The sequence below is a fragment of the Lucilia cuprina genome, chromosome 3 (genome assembly GCF_022045245.1).
Source record: "Lucilia cuprina isolate Lc7/37 chromosome 3, ASM2204524v1, whole genome shotgun sequence".
Taxonomy (NCBI): domain Eukaryota; kingdom Metazoa; phylum Arthropoda; class Insecta; order Diptera; family Calliphoridae; genus Lucilia; species Lucilia cuprina.
Window position 1 is genome coordinate 40,820,562 of NC_060951.1, and position 25,723 is coordinate 40,846,284.

The 25,723-nt window shown below is 26.3% G+C and overlaps 1 protein-coding gene across 1 annotated transcript in view; it reads right to left on the reverse strand.

Annotated features, from left to right (window-relative positions):
- Positions 1-1,258: 1,258 nt before the first annotated feature.
- LOC111684501 (tyramine beta-hydroxylase) overlaps positions 1,259-25,723 on the reverse strand; it is a 51,297-nt gene continuing 26,832 nt past the window's right edge. Inside the window, exons 3-6 of the mRNA XM_046947081.1 lie at positions 2,358-2,716; positions 2,111-2,259; positions 1,343-1,734; positions 1,259-1,263 (exon numbers count right to left, since the gene is read on the reverse strand). Of these exons, the coding sequence (XP_046803037.1) occupies positions 1,259-1,263; positions 1,343-1,734; positions 2,111-2,259; positions 2,358-2,716 (905 nt within the window). The remainder of the gene's footprint in view (positions 1,264-1,342; positions 1,735-2,110; positions 2,260-2,357; positions 2,717-25,723) is intronic.

Sequence of the window (25,723 nt, forward strand, 5' to 3'; positions counted from 1 at the left end):
TATAGTCTAGTCTATAGTCTAGTCTATAGTCTAGTCTAGACTAGTCTATAGTCTAGTCTATAGTCTAGTCTATAGTCTAGTCTATAGTCTAGTCTATAGTCTAGTCTACAGTCTAGTCTATAATCTAGTCTATAGTCTAGTCCATAGTCTAGTCTATAGTCTAGTCTACAGTTAAGTCTATAGTCTAGTCGATAGTTTAGTCTATAGTCTAGTCTATAGTCTAGTCTATATTCTAGCCTATAGTCTAATCTATAGTTTAATCTATAGTCTAGTCTATAATCTAGTCTATAGGCTTAGTCTATAGTCTAGTCTATAGTCTCGTCTATAGTATAGGTTATAGTTTATGGTCCAGTTTGCAGTCTATTCGATTATCCAGCCTACATTATACTCTACGGTCTAGTTTAAAGTCTAGTAAGTAGTATATTTTTTAGTCTAATCTTTTTTCTAGTCGATAGTCAAGGCTATAGTGAAGTTTTTTGTTAAGTCCACAGTTTAGTCTATAGTTTATGTTATAGTTTATAGTTTATTCCCTTGTCAGGTATATACAAGAATTATAGAAACATAGATTGCGCATTCAGTATGTAAAAAAATGTTCGTTCTGCGCATGTACGTCATATCAGCCTAGAACTTGAGAAAAATAAAAGCAAAACATAAACAAAGTGACATTTTTGGAAAATAAAAAAATATTTCAATACAAATAAAATACATAATACAAATAAAAAAAACTAATTTCGCACGCCTTGGAGTTGTTGGTGCTTTTGCAATTTTTCACAGCGCATTTCATATTTAAAGTATTTTATTTTTTTAAATTTTTACAAAATTTTTTGACGTTTTTAAAATTTTTTTAAATTTTTTTTTAGACGTCAATCACTTTATTTGCTGATGTGACGTAGCACATCGAACACCTGTTGATTTAAACCAAAAAAAACCTGCGCAATGCGTAATCTATATTTTTATAATTCTTGAGGTATATAGTCTGATGGGTGGTATAATTTCGATTACGTTTTGTTTTGTTTTTGTGCATGTAGAAAAAAATAAATTACTTCTTTCCCCCACTAATACATGTTTAATTCTTTTTTTTTCATATACATACATATGTATGTTCAAACTAAATTGGCTTTCGACTCCCATGTCCATGTTCAGTTTTATTTATGTATGCAAGTATGCATGCATATGTGTTTGTTTGTGTAAAAGTTCACTCGTATCTACGATTACCTCTACACACTACTCACACACACACACACCCGTCCATCCATGCTTAAACTACATGTATAATGTTAACATAAATCACCTTTGACAGGTTTATAGATACATACGTACATATGTCAGTATGAATACCTACCTTTCTCTAGTTCAGGATTATTAAAATGCACCTCTAAACGTATATAGGGATTGTATGCTTTACCACCAATTGGCAAACCAGTCTCAGGTGGATATGTGAACGTACTCGCACCCATTGCCCACAAGGCAATGACTTTTGAACAGACTTTTGCTTCGGCCGGCAATTGTTCACAGTCACCGTTGTACAGTGGTATTTCGACATTCCAATCGGTTTCACAGTGAAATACCTCCATGTGATGTACGACACCGGGTGTTGTAATCAGTGGCTCAAATTGTACAATATGATGTTTTTGCTGTAGAAAATCATCAAGTTTTTGTATATGACACCAATAAGTGGTTTCTTTTACTGGCACCGCTACTTCATCGAGGGTTATTTCGATGTGCTTAAGGTCACTGATGGTGATGGTTGGTGAAGAGGTAGATGTATTGAGTTAGGGGGAAAATGAAATTAAATGAAAAATATCATGTAAAATATAAAATGAAAAATTAAGAGAGAAATAAAAGACAGAAGTGATAAAATGTTATTTTTATATTTAAACATACATACGTATCTAAGCTTTAGATAGAGTACATGACGTTAAGTAAGGGTATTCACTTAAGTTTGTATCTTACTTTAAGCACTTTTTCTTTCTATGAAAAAGAAAAATCATTCAGATTCTAAATTCTTTGGAAAAATACTTTTCTTATGAGTTGAGATCTATTCTCTTGATGGTTAAAATTGATCTTAAGTGAATACCCCTATTATTTCACAAAAAGTTTTGTTACTCACGTTTCTGGTATAAGAAATTTATCAGCTCTCAATAGTTGCATCATTTTAATACCCGACTCTTGGGAGGAAACATTTGGAAAGGGAAATTGATAATCTGTAAGTTCCAATTCAACTTCACCTCTGGCCCACATAACATACATGGTACCTTCCTAAAAGCAAAATAAAATAAAAATTAAAACATAAAATAAATCAACAATAAATATTAATTATAAACATTTAAAAATCTTCTTACACAAACAACACTTACATGCATACGAAAATCTGATGGATCACAGGTATCAAATTTCCTTTTAAACGCCAAAGTATATTCATCCATTTTAAAGAGTACACAATCCTGCTGATAATCCTTGTGTACAAATTTACCATCCGGACTGGTGTAGGTATCCGTAACAACATTGAAAAAACCATTTTGATTTTCGAAAAAACAAATATCAGCATCTCCTATACCACCACGTTTCGAGAAACCCAAATAAAACCAACGATGCTGTTCATTAAAGGCGTTTTGTAGGTGAAAAAGTACTTCTTGCTTATACCAGTCCACCATCCAGCTGAGTTTAATTTCTTTGTTATCCAAATAGATTTCATGCAGTTTGGTGTCGGAGAGTCCTGTTACGAAAACAAAAGACAAAAGAGAGAGAGAGAAGCAAATAAATTATTAATACCCTGTTGGATGTTTTTGGTAACAAAATAGTAAAAATATCTATATAAAAAAAACTAAAAATAAAATACCAATTAAGCTCTTTTTCCCTTGAATTTCTTATGTTTCTCATTCTTTTTTTTGGTTATTTGTTTTATTTGGTTTAATTATAATTTATCTAAGGTTTCCTGTTCTTTTGTTACTTTTCCACACAAATGTTGTAATAATTCAAAAGGTATTACTGATTCACAAGAAAGAACAAAACCCTAGTATCTAAAGGATTTGTCGTACAAACTGTTGTAGGTGTTATTTTTCATCGTTGTTTGTTATTTAAATTGAAATTATTATTTTTTTTATTAAAATTCATGCTGTTTTGTGCGTAAACATGTTTCTATAGGAATTTTAAGTTTATTTTCATAATTAAAAATATTAATGACACAACAATGGCAATTATGATAATTTAATAGCAATCTTTTAAAAACCCATTTAATAACATTATTTTTAACAATAAATTCAAAATACCAAGATGACAGCTAAAAGCGAATAGTAGGGGTATAAATGGAATATTAACAAATTGTTGGAAATGAATGGCGCGTGAATACAAATTAACTTTGAAATGTTATTGACTTTAAGCATTAACATTTTATAATAAAAAATAAACATTTCATTAAAATTCCATATTGATTATTTAGACTAAATTTATATGTATATAAAGCCCTTAGGGAAATTTAAGTTTTGAAGAAATAATAATTAAGTCAATAGGACAATAAAAAGATTTTAGGCCTTTCAAATGCAAAACTTTAGCAAAAGGGTTTATGTTATTAATAAATTTTTAATTCATTCAACTCATTAGCACTCGATATTTTTATTTTATAAAAAGTAGATTTAGCACATTTGCCAATCTAAAGAGAAGTTTTGCAAACATTAACAAAAATATTTTTGTTTTTATAGTTTTTATGCCAATAAAATCCTCATTTAGCTTTTAAGCTCAAAATATCGCTGATAACCCAATTTTGCTTTTTCAAATCACTCGGTGTTAAAAAATACCACTTAAAATCAGTGATTACTTTTTTATTGCCCTGAATACTTCTATATGAGCCCATAAATATTTATGTGTACAGTGTCAGCCAGACTTTTACATTTAAACATAAATAAATAAAATATCATACAACCATTATAAATAACAAATTGTTGTATATAAAATATTGACATATTGTCAAATACTTATACAGCAACATACATATATATAGGGGAATAAATAAAAAAGTCAACTTTTTTAATAAATATTAAATTTATGTAAGTTTTTATAAACGTTTAATAAATTTTTGGGGAAAAAATGTAAAAAAGGCATAAATATACAACTCAGAAAAAAATTGTTAAAGAAAGACTCAAAGAAAGATCAGGAAAATAACTAAATAACTATAAAACTTAATAACTAAATAACTAAATAACTAAATAACTAAATAACTAAATAACTAAATAACTAAATAACTAAATAACTAAATAACTAAATAACTAAATAACTAAATAACTAACTAACTAACTAACCAACTAACTAACTAACTAACTAACTAACTAACTAACTAACTAACTAACTAACTAACTAACTAACTAACTAACTAACTAACTAACTAACTAACTAACTAACTAACTAACTAACTAACTAACTAACTAACTAAACTAAGTTATAGAGAATTTTCCTTCAAATTCTATTTTAATAGAAAATTGTTGGATTTGTTCACTGAATTAGAAAGATTTCGGAATATTTTCGAAAATGTCTCATTTTCAAACAGAAAATTCTTTAGACTACGTTTAATGTGTCTTCTTCAATGTTCTTTCATAAAATTTTCTGTTTATTTTATCCAACATCAAACAAGTATGAATGTATAGTCGGGCGTTGCCGACCATATGATACCCTACACCAGTCAGTATGTTAAAAATGGAGATTATTTAAAAACACAACCACCCAGACGGACGGACATATGTTAATCGACTCATAAAATGATTCTAAGCCGATTGGTATACTTTAAGGTGGGTATTGGAAGTATATTTTTGTATGTTACAAACATCAGCACAAACCCAATATACGCTCCCCACTAAAATGGTGTAGGGTATAAAAAGAAGAGGGGCATATTGATTTTGTCATTTCGTTTGTAACATGGAAATTTTATGATGATCTAGCCATGTCTGTCCGTCCGTCCATTTTTTGAAAGCACGATGAGCTAGTGGTTTCAATTTTACACAATTATTTCTTATAGTTAAGGTTCGTTTGGCATTAAAAATGGGCGATATTGGTTTTCGCAGTGCCTCCGTACAATTTGACATAAATAAGTTTCACGTGAACAAAGTTCTCATTACTAAATTTTATGAGACTTTGTCCATAAATGACTCTACCCTCTATAGAAGGCACCCTTCAGAAAATAACTTTAATGAACATAACTGGATTAAATATTCGACTATACTTAGCAAATATAAGTAAATTTAAGTACTTCTAAAAGAATAACATTTATAACCACTTCAAAAGTAGCACTAAATGAATTTGTTTACATTCTGTGGTAGTGACGTTTATTGACTTCCAAAGAAGCGAAAAGAATCCAATTTTGTTTTAAATTCAAGGTATATTTTTTTACTGAACTTTTTTTTTAAATATAATACAATTTCTCTTCCTAATAACTTCCAAAAAAAGGACATAAAAATTACTTATTGAGAATAAATTTTGATGTAGTGTACTTGGAATCAAAAAGGACATCCCTCCTTTGATAAGCATGTGTTAAAATCATTACTTTTTCAGGTGTCTTTCAGTACTTCCATGGAGTAAATACTGCAACTTTTTGCTTCTTTGGAAGTCCTTTTTTTTGTTGACATGCAAATTTTCAGAAGTTTTCTCGGATTTCTGCTTATTTTTCATCTTAAGAAAATTGATTTCAAAAGACTCACAGACAACTAGCAAGATAGGCATACAGGCAGATGCACATGGCTTTATTAAGATCCAGGATACATGTACATTATAGTATCGGATTTTAATGAAATTTTTAGAGGTTACCTTGGATTTTTTCTAAATTTTGCTCATTTTTAGCCTTCAAGAAATGGATTTCAACAAAAACATAGACAGACATAAAGGCATAAATCTTTATATGCTGTTATATCCTTTGTCACAGAAGGATTTGTCTGTCTGTTTGTCATAATTTTTGATAGTGTCTGTGACAGGTCAAAAATTACAGAATATTATGTAACCATTTTGTGATAATTTCTTTTTTAAGGAAAAACTCGAAGGGAAGTCAATCAAGGATATTTATATGAGACAAGTTCAGTTTTGATTTCTAACTCAAACATATTAATATATGTTAAGGTAGCTACATATGTATATCAATCTTTTTAAATGTAGCATTTCCCCTGAAATATTGGACACCACATATAATTTTTAATAAAATCTTAGAAAATACATATAACAACTTTTCATTAAAGCAATTATCCCCTTAACAATTTTATAAAACAAACAAAATTAAATAAATAAAATTACTTGCATGTGTTCATATATAGTAATATAATGTTTGATTTGTTTTAATTTATTTTCATTTTCCTGCTAAAACAGCCTATTAACCTATGGGGACTTGTAATTCTATTTAATTTTTGACAAAAATTACTAAAAGAAACACAATATTTTACCCAAAAAAAAAACTAGTTTTAAACAAAAGAAAGAGAGAAACAAAAACCCTTAAGGATTTCAAAAAACCACAAAACAAGAAACTAAATTAAAAAGTTTTTGTTTGACCAAACCAACAAAAAATATTTCTTCTTGTATTTTGATTTCTTGCCAAAAAAAAAAATAAAAAAAATTATAAATAAAATTCGTCTTAACCAAAATAAGAGATTGAATGAGAAACAAAAACTCTGTAATAATATTAATTTTAATTCTATTTACATTATTACAAAGTAAAAGGATTTTAAAGTGAAAAACTTTTGTGATACAGAAACTAAATAAAAGAAAATTTAAATAAATAAATCCTGAGAAAAATAAAAAAGAATTTTTTACAAGAATAACATGTCACGTTGTGTCATGATTATGCTTGTATTTATAGCGGTGGCAGCAGCAGAAACAGATTGCAATCACTAGTTAGATAGAATTTGTTACTTTATTTTTTGAGAATTCTGTTACAGTCACAAAGATAAAATATGTTGAAATCTATAGACAAATTGTAAATATCATGATATTTTATATGTGATTGTCTTGTAAAAGCCAAAAAAGAAACAAGAAAACCAAAAATGGGAAAATAAAAACAAAATACCAGTAGCAAGAAAATGGAAAACACATCTATTCAAGGCAGCTATTCTTAAACTAAAGTCAACATAAAAACCAATAGATTTGTAATGACAGAAGTTATAAGTTAATCTAATTTTACAAAGAACCCTAACACCCTTTAAGAACCTCTGTCTTAAGAGCCATTTATATAAGTCATACAGTCTAGTTGTGTCTTAGCCAACCAACTAGTCATCCATCTCCATATATATTTTTAACATTATTTTACATTGTTTAGCAGGGATGGAAAACAAAATATAAACTAGACTACAAACTAGACTATAGACTAGACTATAGACTAGACTATAGACTAGACTATAGACTAGACTATAGACTAGACTATAGACTAGACTATAGACTAGACTATAGACTAGACTATAGACTAGACTATAGACTAGACTATAGACTAGACTATAGACTAGACTATAGACTAGACTATAGACTAGACTGTAGACTAGACTATAGACTAGACTATAGACCAGACTATAGACTAGACTATAGACTTTAGACTAGATATAAAAAAGTGCTGAAAAATGCAGAATACTAGTTAGTTTTCCATGCCTGTTGTGTATATAAAATTGAAGGAACTAGTAAAAGTTCTCATGCTTAAAAACTTGGGGTTTAGAGTACATCATAAAAATACTAAACATCATTTAGTAAATTGGGTTAAAATTATTTACGTTTTTAGAATTTCGTAACATTGTTTAAGAGCTGAGGAATACACATAGTTTTTCTAAGCAATGTATATTTCCTTTTCCAATATCTATTCCTTTAGCTATTTCCTCAATTTATGATGTTATTGTTTTGTTGTTTTTCTATCATCTTCTTTTGTAGCTCAACATCTTGTAAATAAAAACGGAAATATTTTGTTTTATTTTATATACATACATTTTTTTGAGAATGTAAGAAATAACATGATTTTATTAAGCATACTTCAAGCTAATAGTCATTGATATATGACAAGTGTATGGGCTCGAATGTAAGGACGAAATGTTTTTATGGATGTATGTGTGTGTGTCTGTTTCTCTGTCGGTAAATGTGTTTTAGGAATTTTAGGAAAAACCCTTAAAATTAACTTTTATTTAATAAGAATGAGTAGAATGTGTTTGTTTTATAGTTATTTTATTTCGTAGTATTCTACACGAGTATTTGGCAAAGCATGTGATTTAATATCATTATTATGATAAAACAAAGTTTTTGGGTTTTTCCTTTATTCGTATGTCTCTGGTTTAACAGTGTGTAATAAACATAGAGAATTTATAGAAATTTGTTTACAGGAAAATTATTTTTAGATTATTTTCTACAAAAAGAATTATTTTTTAAAGAATTTCTATTTAGGGAATTTTTTCAAAAGTGTTTTATAAAATGTAAAACTCCATGTTTATACAGATTGTAAATTTAAAAAACGATTTTAGTATAGTTAAGCGATTGTGCGACAAACAAATTTGTTCTTAAAAGGAGACGAAAAATAGGTCCCTAATATCAGAGGAACAAGTTGTATATAATATCGATAGAATAAAAAAACACACACATATATAGCGACGGTGCTCCAAAGAATCAAGAGATTTTGACTCCCTACCGCACTGAAAGTAATTTCGAACTTTTCTTTAAGCAGTCGTCAGCATCCATTGTGTTTGAAATCCCAGCTATCCACATAAGAAAATAGTAAGAAGATCAAATGGAGGAAATTTTTCTATAAAAAGAAAGTTTTATTGAAAATTCTAAAAAAATAAAATTTTCGAAACTGTTCTATACAAAAATTTTTTCTTAAAAATTTTCTATAAAAAAATAATCTTTTGAATATTTTGCCGAAAATGTTCTATGATATGGGAATTTTTTAGAAATATTATTTAAAAAAGAGATTTTTCTCTAAAACTTTGACTGAAAACATTATTTTCTCGTAAAATTTCTGTAAAAAGAGAATTTTCTCGAAATTTTTATAAGACCTTTTTTTTAATTTTTTTATAAAATGAGATTTTTCTCGAAAAATGTTCTATAAAAAGAAAATGTTCTCAGAAATTTTGTATAAAAAAGAATTGTTTCAAAAATGTTCAATAAAATAAATTTTTTCTCTAAAATTTCCTATAAAAAGAGAATTTTCTGGAAAATTTTTAGAAAAATAGAGAATTTTCCATAAAAAGAATTTCTTTTCGAAAAGATTTTTTTCGGAAATTTTTTATAAAAAGAAATTTTTCTGGAAAATGTTCTATAAAAAAGATTTTTTTTCAGAAATTTTTTATAAAAAGATAATTTTTTTATGAAAAGAGAATTTTTCACAAAAAGAATATCTTTTCGAAAATGTTTTTAAAAAGAGATTTTTTTGGAACTTTTCTAAAAGAATAAAAATTTCTCCCAATTTTCTATATAAAAAGAATTGCATCGAAAATTTTCTATTAAAAAAGGATTTTCTCGAAATTTTTCTATAAAAAAAGAATTTTATCAAATATTTTATATGAAAAGAGGATTTTCTCAAAAAAATTTTGTAAAACGAGAACTATTAAGAATTTTTTCGTGAAAATTATATTGAATTTTCTCAAAAAATTTCTATAAAAGGAGATTTTCTAAAAATTTTGTATAAAAGTATTTTTTCGAAAGAAGAAAATTTTCAGAAGAATTTTCTATAAAAAGATTTTTTTTCAGAAATTTTTTATAAAAAGAAAATTTTTCACAAAAAGAATATCTTTTCGAAAAATTTTTTTGGAAATTTTCTAAAAAAAAAAGAAAATTTTCTCTCTATATTGCATCGAAAAATTTCTATAAAAATAGAATTGTATTGAAAAATTTTCTATAAAAAAAGATTTTTCTCGAAATTTTTCTATAAAAAACGAATTTTCTCGAAAATGTTAAACATGAAATATTAAGATTTTTTTTTCGTGAAAATTGTATTAAGTTTTCTCAAAAATTTTTTAAAGAGGAGATTTTCTACAAATATTGTATAAAAAGTATTTTTTTTTCGAAAGTTCATTAAAAAGAAAATTGTATAGAAAATTTTTTATAAAAAGAGAATATTCTCAGAAATTTTCTAAAAGTACAAAACTTTTTTGAAAATTTTCTATAAGAAGAGAATATTTTTGACAATTTTCTATGAGGATTTTCTTTAAATATATTTGCAAAAAGAGAAATATTGCAAAAATTTTTATAAAAAGTATGTTTGACAATATTTTGCCAGATTTGTCCTTATTTTAGAACTATTTATTAGTTTGAATATTTTTCCCGTTTATATAGTTTATTAAGATTACTAAATTAAAATAGGTTTTATCATCTTCACTGTGTATTATGAGAAAATTCTCCGAAAACTATATTTTGTTTATTCATTGTGACATCTGTTAGTTTTCCATTATTGCCTTTCTATCCCATTATGCCTCGATGGAAATTTAAATAAATTTATTTACATATTTATATACTATAGACAGACAGACATACATATACATATATTTATTTGTGAGTATGTTGTATTATCATTTAAGGAAAAAGAAAAAAAAAACAAATTCATTAAAGCTACTCACAGTCTATATATTAACACTTGCTCTTTAGAGACTTAAAGTCTAGACAATCACTCTCAAACTGTGACAACCTTTAGTTCACAACACTTGGGGTGGAATTAGTTTTTGTTATAATTTTGTGTCGTTTTAGTAAAGATTAAAATCTTTAAAAGTTTTTCTTAGCTAAAATATAATATTATAATTAACATAATATTATAATAATTATTATTAGCTTTTATTGTTGAGACATTAAATAGTTTAGGTTTAGAGATTTTTTTCTAGTTTAATAATTTATGATTATGTGAGATATAGTTTGCAAAATTTTGGTTATAATTTTTGTGTAATTATGAAAATTATAAATGAATTATAAGATAAATTTTCAAGTATAAAAATGTTAATAGAATTTCTGCAAAACAATTCATTGAATATTAAAATAAATTATTGTGTTTTAATACTTTTGACCACATTTTTATTTCTAACTAAATAAGCTCCATTACATTTTAAATAATACAAAAAAACTAATCTGCATTACTAAATAGTCTCTCTGACATTTAAAGAACAAAATTTATCAATATATGCCAAACAAGTTAATCCTCTAACCAATTAGAATTCTCCAAATAACAAAAACTCTTAAGACTCAGCTTGTTTTGGAATCTTATCAAAAAGCCATTAAAATACCTTTTGTGCATATTTTAAGAAATTAAATTTATTTGACAAATTTTCTACTTTAACGCCATTACCCTACCCATCAACAACAACATTTCAACTAGATAAATAAATAAAAAAAGTTAATGTTTTTCCCCATTTTATAATAATAAAAATGTTTGCAAACAACAACAGCAACAGAAAAGCTTATAATCTTTTTGAAACCTTTTCTCTTTTTATTATTACTTTATTTTTTGTTCTTTTTAGCTTTTGCTTTAACATTGCTGTTTAAATCTTTATTAATTTAATAAGATTTTCTTCTAAAACAAAAAAGTTAAAATTTGTTAAAAATTTCTTTACTCTGCGGCATTTGCTAATGTGTTTAGCATATTTTCAGAGAAAACAAAAAACAGGAAAACAATTTGAAATATTTTCATTATAATGTTTGCCAACAATCATCACAATTTACGCATCATCATACCCAAAATCTTATGAAATTATTATTATTGTGATGATGAAGAGATCATGACACATACATGAGCATTAAATTATATATAAATTCTTATATAAATAAGTAAATATATTAAAGAATGACAAAATCATTTGGAGTAAATGTAATTTTTTCACTTGACAGAAATTGTTGTCTCACAGTGGGGAAGCAGAGAGAAACAACAAACGTAAATAATTTTACTAGTCTAGTCTACAGTCTAGTCTATAGTCTAGTCTACAGTCTAGTCTACAGTCTAGTCTACAGTCTAGTCTACAGTCTAGTCTACAGTCTAGTCTACAGTCTAGTCTATAGTCTAGTCTATAGTCTAGTCTATAGTCTAGTCTATAGTCTAGTCTATAGTCTAGTCTATAGTCTAGTCTATAGTCTAGTCTATAGTCTAGTCTATAGTCTAGTCTATAGTCTAGTCTATAGTCTAGTCTATAGTCTAGTCTATAGTCTAGTCTATAGTCTAGTCTATAGTCTAGTCTATAGTCTAGTCTATAGTCTAGTCTATAGTCTAGTCTATAGTCTAGTCTATAGTCTAGTCTATAGTCTAGTCTATAGTCTAGTCTATAGTCTAGTCTATAGTCTAGTCTATAGTCTAGTCTATAGTCTAGTCTATAGTCTAGTCTATAGTCTAGTCTATAGTCTAGTCTATAGTCTAGTCTATAGTCTAGTCTATAGTTAGTCTATAGTCTCTATAGTCTAGTCTATAGTCTAGTCTATAGTCTAGTCTATAGTCTAGTCTATAGTCTAGTCTATAGTCTAGTCTATAGTCTAGTCTATAGTCTAGTCTATAGTCTAGTCTATAGTCTAGTCTATAGTCTAGTCTATAGTCTAGTCTATAGTCTAGTCTATAGTCTAGTCTATAGTCTAGTCTATAGTCTAGTCTATAGTCTAGTCTATAGTCTAGTCTATAGTCTAGTCTATAGTCTAGTCTAGTCTATAGTCTAGTCTATAGTCTAGTCTATAGTCTAGTCTATAGTCTAGTCTATAGTCTAGTCTATAGTCTAGTCTATAGTCTAGTCTATAGTCTAGTCTATAGTCTAGTCTATAGTCTAGTCTATAGTCTAGTCTATAGTCTAGTCTATAGTCTAGTCTATAGTCTAGTCTATAGTCTAGTCTATAGTCTAGTCTATAGTCTAGTCTATAGTCTAGTCTATAGTCTAGTCTATAGTCTAGTCTATAGTCTAGTCTATAGTCTAGTCTATAGTCTAGTCTATAGTCTAGTCTATAGTCTAGTCTATAGTCTAGTCTATAGTCTAGTCTATAGTCTAGTCTATAGTCTAGTCTATAGTCTAGTCTATAGTCTAGTCTATAGTCTAGTCTATAGTCTAGTCTATAGTCTAGTCTATAGTCTAGTCTATAGTCTAGTCTATAGTCTAGTCTATAGTCTAGTCTATAGTCTAGTCTATAGTCTAGTCTATAGTCTAGTCTATAGTCTAGTCTATAGTCTAGTCTATAGTCTAGTCTATAGTCTAGTCTATAGTCTAGTCTATAGTCTAGTCTATAGTCTAGTCTATAGTCTAGTCTATAGTCTAGTCTATAGTCTAGTCTATAGTCTAGTCTATAGTCTAGTCTATAGTCTAGTCTATAGTCTAGTCTATAGTCTAGTCTATAGTCTAGTCTATAGTCTAGTCTATAGTCTAGTCTATAGTCTAGTCTATAGTCTAGTCTATAGTCTAGTCTATAGTCTAGTCTATAGTCTAGTCTATAGTCTAGTCTATAGTCTAGTCTATAGTCTAGTCTATAGTCTAGTCTATAGTCTAGTCTATAGTCTAGTCTATAGTCTAGTCTATAGTCTAGTCTATAGTCTAGTCTATAGTCTAGTCTATAGTCTAGTCTATAGTCTAGTCTATAGTCTAGTCTATAGTCTAGTCTATAGTCTAGTCTATAGTCTAGTCTATAGTCTAGTCTATAGTCTAGTCTATAGTCTAGTCTATAGTCTAGTCTATAGTCTAGTCTATAGTCTAGTCTATAGTCTAGTCTATAGTCTAGTCTATAGTCTAGTCTATAGTCTAGTCTATAGTCTAGTCTATAGTCTAGTCTATAGTCTAGTCTATAGTCTAGTCTATAGTCTAGTCTATAGTCTAGTCTATAGTCTAGTCTATAGTCTAGTCTATAGTCTAGTCTATAGTCTAGTCTATAGTCTAGTCTATAGTCTAGTCTATAGTCTAGTCTATAGTCTAGTCTATAGTCTAGTCTATAGTCTAGTCTATAGTCTAGTCTATAGTCTAGTCTATAGTCTAGTCTATAGTCTAGTCTATAGTCTAGTCTATAGTCTAGTCTATAGTCTAGTCTATAGTCTAGTCTATAGTCTAGTCTATAGTCTAGTCTATAGTCTAGTCTATAGTCTAGTCTATAGTCTAGTCTATAGTCTAGTCTATAGTCTAGTCTATAGTCTAGTCTATAGTCTAGTATATAGTCTATAGTCTATAGTATATAGTCTATAGTCTAGTCTATAGTCTAGTCTATAGTCTAGTCTATAGTCTAGTCTATAGTCTAGTCTATAGTCTAGTCTATAGTCTAGTCTATAGTCTAGTCTATAGTCTAGTCTATAGTCTAGTCTATAGTCTAGTCTATAGTCTAGTCTATAGTCTAGTCTATAGTCTAGTCTATAGTCTAGTCTATAGTCTAGTCTATAGTCTAGTCTATAGTCTAGTCTATAGTCTAGTCTATAGTCTAGTCTATAGTCTAGTCTATAGTCTAGTCTATAGTCAAGTCTATAGTCTAGTTTAAAGTGTAGTTTATAGTCTAGTCTATAGTCTAGGCTATAGTCTAGTATATAGTATAATCTGTAATATATAGTATAATCTGTAGGCTATTCCATAGTCTGTTCCGACGGTTACGTCTTTTGTTTAGAAAATTTATTAATTGTCTTCTTACTACGGAAAAAGTAAACCCAAGTTTTAAAATTCATAAAGGAGGTAGATTCCACTGTGCCAGTTACAAACACATGTGTGTTTTGTAAAAAAAAACAAAAACACAATAAATATTTTCTTTTAGTTAAATTAAAGTGGTTTCGTTCATATGTTCACTCAGTTTCTCATACAGTGTTCCTCTTTCAATCTTCCTCAAATTTTTCATTTATTGCTTTGTGTTTACTTCATACACTACTCACATTTGAGAATGAATAATTGTCGGCATTTATGCATGTGTGTGTGTGTTTACAGGACAATACAAATTGGTCTTGAACATATTTTGTTGTGTTGAAAATATTTGCTAAGCACTCATGTGTTAAGTATCTTATATATTGGGTACTTTCATTTCCGTTTCTTTTTTACGTTCTGGCATTTCTGGGTTTTTACAGTTATGTTGTCGTTTGTGTGTGCACGGTCTGTTCTGTGTTTATTTGTATATTTTTAGAACAGCACAAATATTTACCAACAACATTTTTGTTAAAAGCATATTTGTTAGATATTTTTCTTTTCTGGTAGCGTTTGTTAAAATATTTTCGAACAATAGGTGTTTGTTAGTAGCAAATTAGTATGAATCAGAAGATGTTTATAATTTTTGGTTATTTTATTTAGAATTGTTTCCTTAAAGCGATACATATCATGTTGAAATAATGATATAATCTTAATATTTTTTTGTAATTTTGTGTACATAACAACCCGAGGCAAATTTGAAAATTGCTAAAGAATTAAAATGATTGAAATTACAAAAAAAAAAAAAAAACAAATATCAAATTACAAGTTGTAGGCATTATAGGCTATTCAATTATTTAAATTCATGTTAACAGGGAGTTAAATGACAATTTCTATTGTTTTTACATTATAATAACAAAAATATTTTTAAATGGACTACGGGTGGTATGAGTAATGTTTGTTATGCCGTACTAAGAAATGGAATGATAGTGATAAAATTAAAAAAATATATATTTTTAAATTAAATTAATTTCTGCGTCAAATAATATTGTTAATAATAAATTTAAATTATCTCGAAAAATATCAACAACGAAAGAATTTACTCGAAATTGTCTTCTCAAAAAAATAAATAAATAAATAAATAATAATAAAAACAAAAAAACTAAAAATTTTTCGGAAAATCTCCATAAAAAGCAATACAATTTTTTTTTTGAATTGTCCATAAAAAAACAAATTTCTCTAATAAAAAAGGTTTTCTAAATTTTTTTTAAAAAAGGAATTTTCACGAATATTTTCTATAAAAAGAGAATTTTTTCGAAAATATTCTATAAAAAATATATTTTTCTCTAGAAAATTCTATAAAAAGAGAAATTTCTAAAAAAGTAGTATTTTCTTGAAAATTTTGTATAATATGAAAACATTTCGAAAATTTCCTTTTTTAAATGAAATATTCTTTAAAATTTTTTTTCTCGAAAATAGAAAATTTAAAAATGAAAAAGGAATTTTATTGAAAATTTTTTAATTAAAGAAAATTTTCTTAAACGATTTTTACAAACGGGAATTTATTAAAAAATTTCCCTTTATAGAATAAATTCCCAAAATTTTTAATTTAATTCTTTTTTTTTCGAAAATTTTCTATAAAAAGATAGTTTTATTAAAAAATTTTATAGAAAAAGAATTTTATTTTAATTAGAATATTTTATAACAGAGATTTTTTGAAACTAAAATAAGAACATTTTCTATAGAATTTCCTTTCTAATTTTTTTCATTGAAAATTTTAAAGTAAAAGAGAATTTTCTTAAAAATTTTGCGTAGAATGAAAAATTGTGTAAAAAAAGAGAATTTTTTTCGAAAGTTAAAAAAGTTTTATTAACATTTTCAATAAATAGATTTTTTTTTAACATAGAGACAAATTTTTCGCAGAATTTCTTTAAAAAGGGAATGTTGTTTAAATATTTATATAAATCTCTTTAACATCCATGTGAGGAGTTGCACGCAAAGTGAGACATTTTTCTCGCAGAATTTTTGAAGGGAATGTTTTTTAAAATTTTCTCTAAAAAGAGAATTTTCTAGAAATTCTCTTTGAAATCCATGTGTATAATTACGAATGAAAAGGGCGGACTGGATATAGTGGGCGTGGTATATCCCGTAATCTTTTTACTCTGTGTAGAGCTAATTTTAAAATGGGAAAGATCGAAATACATGCGAATAATTTGGAAAAAGAACCTTCAATAGGAGGAATGGGGCTTCAGATGTTAAAAAAACATTAAATACAAAAATTCTTAAATCTAGGAAACCATTAGAGATAGAACTGACATATATTACACTTGCAACATTGAAATCCTTATGAATATTTGGAAAAAGACTGCACTTGCTACAGTCTTTTTTTAAAAATTTTCTATGAATTTTTTTTCGGAAATTTTCTTTAACATCTTAAATATCATCAAATCCTTAATTTTTATATATTATCCATTTTCTTGTATTTATTAAAATTGATTTTTTTTTCAAACAAACTCTCAGTCCTAATGTATACATAAACGAAATGGTGCAATAAGCGTATAATTTTACATTAACACCCCTTTTTAACGAAGAATTCCATCACAATTTATAGACAACTTATATATTTCAAAATTGTTTATACACTCACGCCCTTAATGATAATCCCTAACCAGTCCTTTAATGGTTACAAATTAAAATGTTGTTCTATTTGTTATTTTTTGCACACAAGCATTCATAAAAACCAAATTACCCATCAGTAAACGTAATAAATAAAAAAATGTTGCAAAAAAAAAAAAAATAAGCAATAAATGTATAAAACGAGAAATGAACAAAAAAAAAAAACAAAATATGGTTGTTGTCGTTATATTCATATTTTATATTTTGTACGTAAATGGCTTTTATTGTTGTAATAACTTTAATGCAATGAATAAAATTCTGCTCACACTTTCTCTAACCAACAACAACAACAGTAATAATAAAGAAAATAACTACTGAAAACCCATGGAACGTTGCAGCAACAACAACCAGTTAGTCAGCCAACACAGCAATAACAGTGAACTCACGAAAAATATAAAAAAGGATCTTTCACCACAAAAACCAGGAGTCTGCATACGTGTTGAAATTGTTTGGAAAAAGTTTCTTTTTTATGTGTTAACACATACACAATCACTCTTTCTTTATATTTCTTTAATAGACACACACAAACAAATAATTTCATCCCTGCAGGTCAAAATAGAATCAATTTTATAAAACATGCTTAAATGAACTCTTCTTTAGATTACTAGGAAACACTAAAGTAACAAGTGGCTTTTTTCTAGAATATTTTGTAATGCAGTAGTAACTGTTGTCCTTTTTGCATGTGTGAAACATTGTCTTCCCTCCTAACTGCTGGAATATTTCATCCTTTTTATTTTTTGCTACCATAGTTGTTATTATTGTTGCTACTGAACTTGTATCTGTGTTTAAATTACATTTTAATAAAACTCTCATAAATTTTGTGATAAAATAAAATATTTTGATATTTTTTTTTTTATATTTTATAGTGATGATGTTACGAGAGCACCATGAATTTAAACAAATTTTTTATGAATAATGTGGTGGCACTAAAAGGCGTAGAGAGGAATACATGCATATGTGCAAATAAAACTAAAGTACTTATTAAGAGAGGAAGGCAGAAGGTTAAATGCAGGATTACAAAACTAAAGTACAATTGTAAATTCGTTACAAATTGTAAGTTATGATAGTAATACTAAAAGCAATGGTTTTTAGTAGAATATTTTTCGAAAAATCTTTTCTACGATAACAGTCACATATGTAGGCAGGTGTAGTTGGAAAATGTGAAAGTCAACAACTATGTTTATGCATATCGCATGTTTACTACAAGACTGGTATAATCGATAAAAATTAAAAATTGTGACTAAAAAAAATTAATGAAAAATTACTTTATTAGACTTTGTAGACCTCAGTTCCAAAAAAAGAAAAAAAAAGAATTTTAAGTTATGTCAATTTTGGTGAAAACGAACGATATGTATTAACAAGTTTTACAATATGGCAACTTTAGCATAAGTTTTCACAGGTAGTTGTGCTACTGTTCAGTATAGCTGCACGTCCACCAGAAGGACCTCAATGCATGTTACTGTTTCATTTAATCTTGGGAAAGTTATGAATTTAATAACAGGTATAAATGTTCATACATACTTATATCATAAATTCTCATACCATTATATGATATCTGGTAGTATATTGTACATATGTAGTTGCCCATTTAACGCCCTCTTAATCGCTGATTTTCCAGCATAAAAAACATTACAAACATCATAAAGTTTCAAGGAGTGTATGTTCTTATACTCTTCAATGCAACTGCCACCAACAACTTATTTCGTTGACTTGAATACATCAGTGTTGGCGAGAAAATTATTAACAATCGCAGATTGAGTTTAATGAAACTCCATAGAGATAAAAAATCACAAGTGCTTTGCAAAGTATCAATAAAGTACGCACCGAAAAAACTGAAAAAAAGTTTCAATTATCAAAATAAATTGTATCAAGCATGTTTTGAACATATAACCAAAATGATGATATCAATTACCAAATTTGTAAAAAATAAAAAAATATATATTTCTTTTCAAATAACGAATTAATCAGAACAAATAATGTCAATAATTGAGAAAAAAAATTTTTGGAAATTTTTTTATTTAAGTGGATTTTCAAATCTTTCTATAAAAAAAAAGAATTTTCACAAAAATTCTCTAGAAGAAGAGTATTTTTTTCGAAAAATTTTATTAAAAATGAATTTTCTCCAAATTTTTTTTAAAAAATACTTTTTCTTCGAAAATTTTCTATAAGAAGGGAATTTTCTCACAAATTTTTATAAAAATGGAATTTTTGAACATTTTCTATAAAGAGAAAAATTCTTGAAAATTTTCTTTAAAAATTTTTAAATTTTTTAAATTTTTTGCTAAAAGTTAATTTTTTGCTAAAAGTTATTTTTTTGCTAAAAGTTAATTTTTTGCTAAAAGTTAATTTTCTCGAAAATTTTCTATAAATGAGAATTTTTTCGAACATTTTCTATAACAAGAGAACTTTTTCGAAAACTTTTCGACAAAATTAAATAGAAAAATTAAGAGAATTTTTTAAACATTTTCTATAAAAAAAGATTTTTTTCGAAAATTTTCTATAAAAAGAATTTTTTTCGAAAATTTTCTATAAAAAGAATTTTTTTTTTCGAAAATTTTCTATAAAAAGAGAATTTTCAGGAAAAAAGATATTTTTTCGAAAATTTTAATTAAAGGTGAATGTTTCGAAAAAAAAAAGGATTTTTATCAAAAATTTTTATTAAAAGTGAATTTTTTCGACAAAATAAAAGAGAAAAAAAATTTGTTTCATACATTTTTATAAAAAGAAAACTTTCTCGAAAAATTTCTCTAAACTAATTTTTATATTTTTTCCAACAATTTTTATAAAAAAGAAATTAAAATTTTTCTTTAAAACTAATTTTCAATAAAGAGACAATTTTCTTAAAAAATTTTCTATTAAATTGGACACAATTTTCAAGAGCAAAATTTTGAATAAAAAGAGAATTTACTCCAAAATTTTTATAAAAAGAAAATATTTTTGAAAATTTTATATAAAAACAGAAATTTTTCGAAAATTCTTTTAAAAAATGAGTTTTCTGGAAATTTTTCTATAAAAGGAGAATTTTATTAAAAAGTTTTTTTTTAATCTTCTATTTGAAAATGTTTAATATATTTTTTAATAAAATATGAAAAGTTATAAAATTTCATCACCTTTTTTCAGACTTAAGTATTTTTAAGTTTTTGCATTATTTTTTTTTTTGTTTTATTTTTGGTAAATCACATTACACAGACAATTGATATATATTTTTTATGAATTCATTTTGCCTTAAATACATTAAATACAGACATCACCACACCCGTACAAGATAAAATTCCCGGCAGTTTTACGGGGGACTAAATGTATTAATTTTAAATGATACTTTCCTACAAGTAAAACTAATCTTTAACAGTATTTAACATTAAAATCAAAAGTGTCACCAAGAATATCTGGGTACTAAACTGTATACTTATAGCTAACAACAATGTGATTAATTATATTTTCCGAGCACAAAAACAAAAAAGTTTTTAATGAAACTCATCACATAACTTTGTTTATATTCTTTTTAATTTTTTTTTATTTTCTCTTCCCCACATATAACTGCAAAATGTTGTTTTCATGAAGGTATTTTTGTAGCTTGGCTTGTTGTTTCATTTATTTGAAATCAACAACCAAAAAAAAGGAAAAAACCCAAAAAAAAAGTTGTAAAAAGTACCCTCAAAAATTACATGATGTTGGTAGTACTCAATACACGTTTAACTATTTAGCCAAAATAAAAACTACGAAAAAAGAAAACCAATTAAACCAAAAAAAGTTAAAACTTGTGTACATATGTATGTGTGTATGTCTTTGTTTTTATTTATTCAGGTCCATAAATAGAAAATTTATTGCAATTTAACAACAAACAAGCATTTTGTTAGCAATTGTCAGTCTCTCTCTGTACAAATACAGACGACATTCTAGTGTGTCAGTGTCAGTTTCAGTGTCGGTGTCAATGAGTTTGTTTGTTGTTTGCAAAGGATGCACAAACATTTTTTTCTTTTTCTTTTTTTTATTAAATTTGTAATTTTTGTTACACATTGTTGGCAGACTTACAAAATAATATCACACTTAAATTCACAATCATACGAACATGAATAATAACTGTTTTTGACATCTGTATTATAACAAACTAGTTTACATAAGTGACAACAAATGCAGTAAATTGGAGAAATAATTATATTTTTATATTCCATAATTAAAGTTTTCAAATATGTACATAAGTACTTATGGCACTCAGTTTAGACTGGCACCAATTTTATGGTCTAGATAAAATTAGAACGATCAAAATATTCTCTAGAAAAGGAAATATCCGTAAAACAAAAAGGTATTTTAATAAAGAAAAACGTATTTTTTCACAACATTTTTAAAGTAATTGATAACATCCGATATTTTCTAGGGAAAGAAATAATAACTAAAAACTTTCTAAATAAAAAAATTTGATATTATCTTCTACAGAATAAAACAAAAATTTATGTAAAAAAGGTATATTATTTCTTTTATAAATGTAAATACTTTCTCTGTACTATAAAATGTTTTGGAAAAAAGAAAATTTTTTATAGAAGGAAAAGGGAAATAATTTCTTTAAAACCTCCTCTAAAAGTATACATTTTTTAATACATATGTATAAAGTCTTGAAATATTCTATAAAAAGACAATCATCTGTAGAAAAGATTTGCTATAAAAATTTCTATAAGAAGAGAATTTTCTATACAAATTTCTATAAAGAGAAAAGGTTTTCTAAAATTATTATAAAAATGAAATATTTTATAGTTTGATCGAAATTTTTCTTTCAAAAAAAATTTTGTTAAAGGGAATTTTTTTGAATATTTTTTAATAAAAAAAAAGAAAATTTCCGATAAAAAAAATTTCCGATAATTTTCTCGAAATAAAGGGAGAACTTTTTCGAAAACTTTTGATAGAAAGAAAGTTTTTCCAAACATCTCTTATAGAAAGAGAATTTTCTCGACAATTTTCTTTAAAAAGATAATATTCTCGAAAAATTTATTTTTGAAAAAGAATTTTTTCGACAACTTTCTTTTAAAAAAGAATTTTCTCGAATTTTTTTTAAAAAGAGAATTTTTCTGAAAATTTCCGAGAAAAACGGAATTTTATCGAAAATTTTTTATATGAAGAGAATTTTCTTAAAAAGAATTTTTTTCACAATTGTCTATAAAAAATGTTCTCAGAAATGTTTCATAGAAATAAAATCTCCTATATATAGCGGGTTTTTTGAAAATGATCTTGAAAGGAGAATATTTTCGAACATTTTCTCGAAAATGTCCAACAGAAAAAGAATTTTTTCTAAAGTTTTCAATGAAAAGAGAATTTTTACAAAAATTTTATGGAAAGCTAATTTTACCAGAATATTTCTCTACAAAATAGAATTTTCTTGTAATATTTTAAAAAATATATATAACTTTTTGAAATATTTCTCTAAAAAAGAGAATTTTCTAAAAAAAATTTTCTATAAAATGAGAATTATTTCCAAAATTTTCTATAAAAAGAGAAAATTCTTGAAAATATAATGAGAATATTCCACAAAAAAATTTATTTAAATAGAATGTTCACAAATTTTTTTAAAGAAAGAAAACTTTCTCGAAAATGTTCTACATAATGGGCATTTTCTCGAAAATATTCTATAAAAAGTGGATTTCCTTAATAATTTTCTTGAAAAGAGAATTTACTCGAAAATGTTCTACATAGGGAGAATTTTCTTGTATATGTTTTGCAGAAGGGAATTTTCTCAAAATTTTTAAAAATTTTCTAGAAGAGCATTAAAAAAAAAAAACATTTATAAAAATTTATAAAACAGAATTTTCTCGAAAATTTTCTTTATAAAAATGTTTATAAAAAGAGAATAATTTTCAAAAATTTTCTATATACAGGAGAATTTTTTGAAAAATTAATATTTGAATATTTTTTGAATTAATTAAATTTATCCTTTCATAACAAGAGATAAATATGAAGTTATTTTTTAAATTACAAAATTACAAAATTTCACGAATTTAGAAAATTTAAAAATGATTTCCCTTAACAGAACTAAAAAATTGCTTAACTTACACACATTTTGCATTTAATTATAATCTTAAAATTCACTTAATAAACACGTAATAGAAGTAAATGATTAAATTTATTTGTTTATGTGTATGAGCATTTTTCAGACACTGGATTAAAATCCATGTTGTTAATTTGAGAAAAAAAACGAGGAAAAATGTAAAAAAAAATCATAGAAGTGAAAACTCTATTACTGGCACGCATGTGGAATTAATGAATTGCTTACGACCTCAAAAACAATTGAGCGATTTGTGTGTATGACTGTATGTAAGTGTGTATGTGTGTTTGTGTATATGTAGTTGTATAAATGTTTAATTAAAATGAATTTTTGCAGCTTAAATGATTCAAATTAATTAGAATTGATGATGAAGCAGTTAGTTGTTGTTGAAGCAACAGGGAAAGTAACGCTACTACTACTAAAACAACAATAACTTTAGTGTAGTGTTGTTGTAGTTTTGTAAATTTGTATAAATAAAACGTTCACTTTTTTTGTTGGTTTGTTTGTTTTGTATAGTTAAATATCGATTGAATAAAACTTAAATCAAAAGTTCAGTTTAAATGTTTTGAAAATAAAATAAATCTGAAACTGAAATAACATATAAAAACTCAATATCAAATGAATAAAATAAATAAAAAACAAGTATGAATGTATAGTCGGGCATGGACGACCATGAAATACCCTACACCAGTCAGTATTTTTTTAAGATAAGGAATTTATTTTGAATTTTTAACTTAGTTCTGGAATATTTTTACTTATTGTTGACAAAAATTTAATCGCGTTATAAGTGTTTGTAAGTGAATTTTGGCCTTCAATTTCTGAAGAGTAGTTTGGCCCGAACAGGCCCGATTATTACAATTATATAATTTAAAGTTCAATAAAACAAAGTTTTACCGATTTTGTTGATACAATAGAACATTTAACGTTATTGTGAGCACAAAGGCCTATTCGGGGGATACTGTTGTATGGGGGCTAGGCGAAATAATGGCCCGATTTCAACCATTTTCAAAAGCTTTTATCCTTGACCGAAAGTAGAGTAGGTATGTGCCACCTTTTATGAAATTATCTTGCGACCTATAGCTTTCGCTCAAGGTTTACATAGACACAAAGACAGACAGACAGACAGACAGACAGACAGACAGACAGACAGACAGACGGACAGGCAGACAGACAGACAGACGGACTTAGCTAAGTCGACTCAGAAAGAGATTCTGAGCCGATTGGTGGGTGCAGGAGCAATAATTTTGGCTGTTACGTACATGATCACAAACGCATAATACCTCCGCCACTATAGTGGTGAAAGGATTTTAAAACTTTAATCTCCCATGGCAAATAAATTGAAAGTTTGTGCTTAAAACAAAAATAACAGTTGCGTTAATGGGGTGAAACTTTATTGATATTGAAGAGTCAATTGCAGATATGTAGTTATTTGTTGAGGAAAACTTAAAATAAAAGTATAAAGAAAAACTTAAAACCTTAATGAGTTTTAAAATTTTATTTATAATAAAGAGAAGGACGTTTGAATAACTGCAAGGTACTATATGTATACTCAGTAACAATTTCTGTTAAAAATAATATATATATTTAATTTATAATCTTTGTAATTTTTGTTTTTATTTTAATTTTTATTTTGTTTTTTTTGAACAAAATTTTATTGTTAAATACTCTTAAAAGGTATAAGAAACATGTTTTATTTAATAGCTTTTGTTTAAAAACCCATGTTAATAATGTTCAAAAAACACATTCATTAGCATACTTGTAAGTCATTAAAAAGATAATATGTAATAAAAAAATTAACTTTTTAATTATAATACTTGTAATGTGGACTTTTTTGTGTTGCTTTTTATCACAAGACTACTAACTAAAACACTTATGTGTATGGCATAATAAAAGAAAAACAAAAAAACAAAAAATGTCCTTTGCAAATATATTATCATTTTATGTTTTTTTATTTTATTTATTTGCTGTCTTGTTATGACAAAAAAAAAACGCATAAATATTAAAGTACTTATGTATGTATGTACATGTTTACCAACAGCGTTACCAACATTCGTATAAGAAAAGGGAGATGATCATCCTTTTCTCATGTAAATTTAATTGCATTCCCTTAGTATTACACTTACTAACAACTACTATAATAACAATAGAAATACCATTGTCTTGCATACTATCACATATGCATCTCTTCCTCACTTTATTTCTCTCCATAATAACTTTTTGTTGTTGTGCGTTTAGTTTGAAACAATAGCTAGTGCATAGTGTGTTTATCTGCATGTGTTGGTTAGTTGAATTATTTCTGTTTCAAAAAAAATTAAATACAGGAACTACACTTGTACACTCTTATATAATTACTCTTAGATCCATGGTCTCATACACAAACAACACAGAAAAAACTGAAAATGAGTTTTAATTATCAAAATAATTGTATCAAGCAAGTTTTGCACCTATAACCAAAATGATGATATCAATTACCAAATTTGTAAAAAAA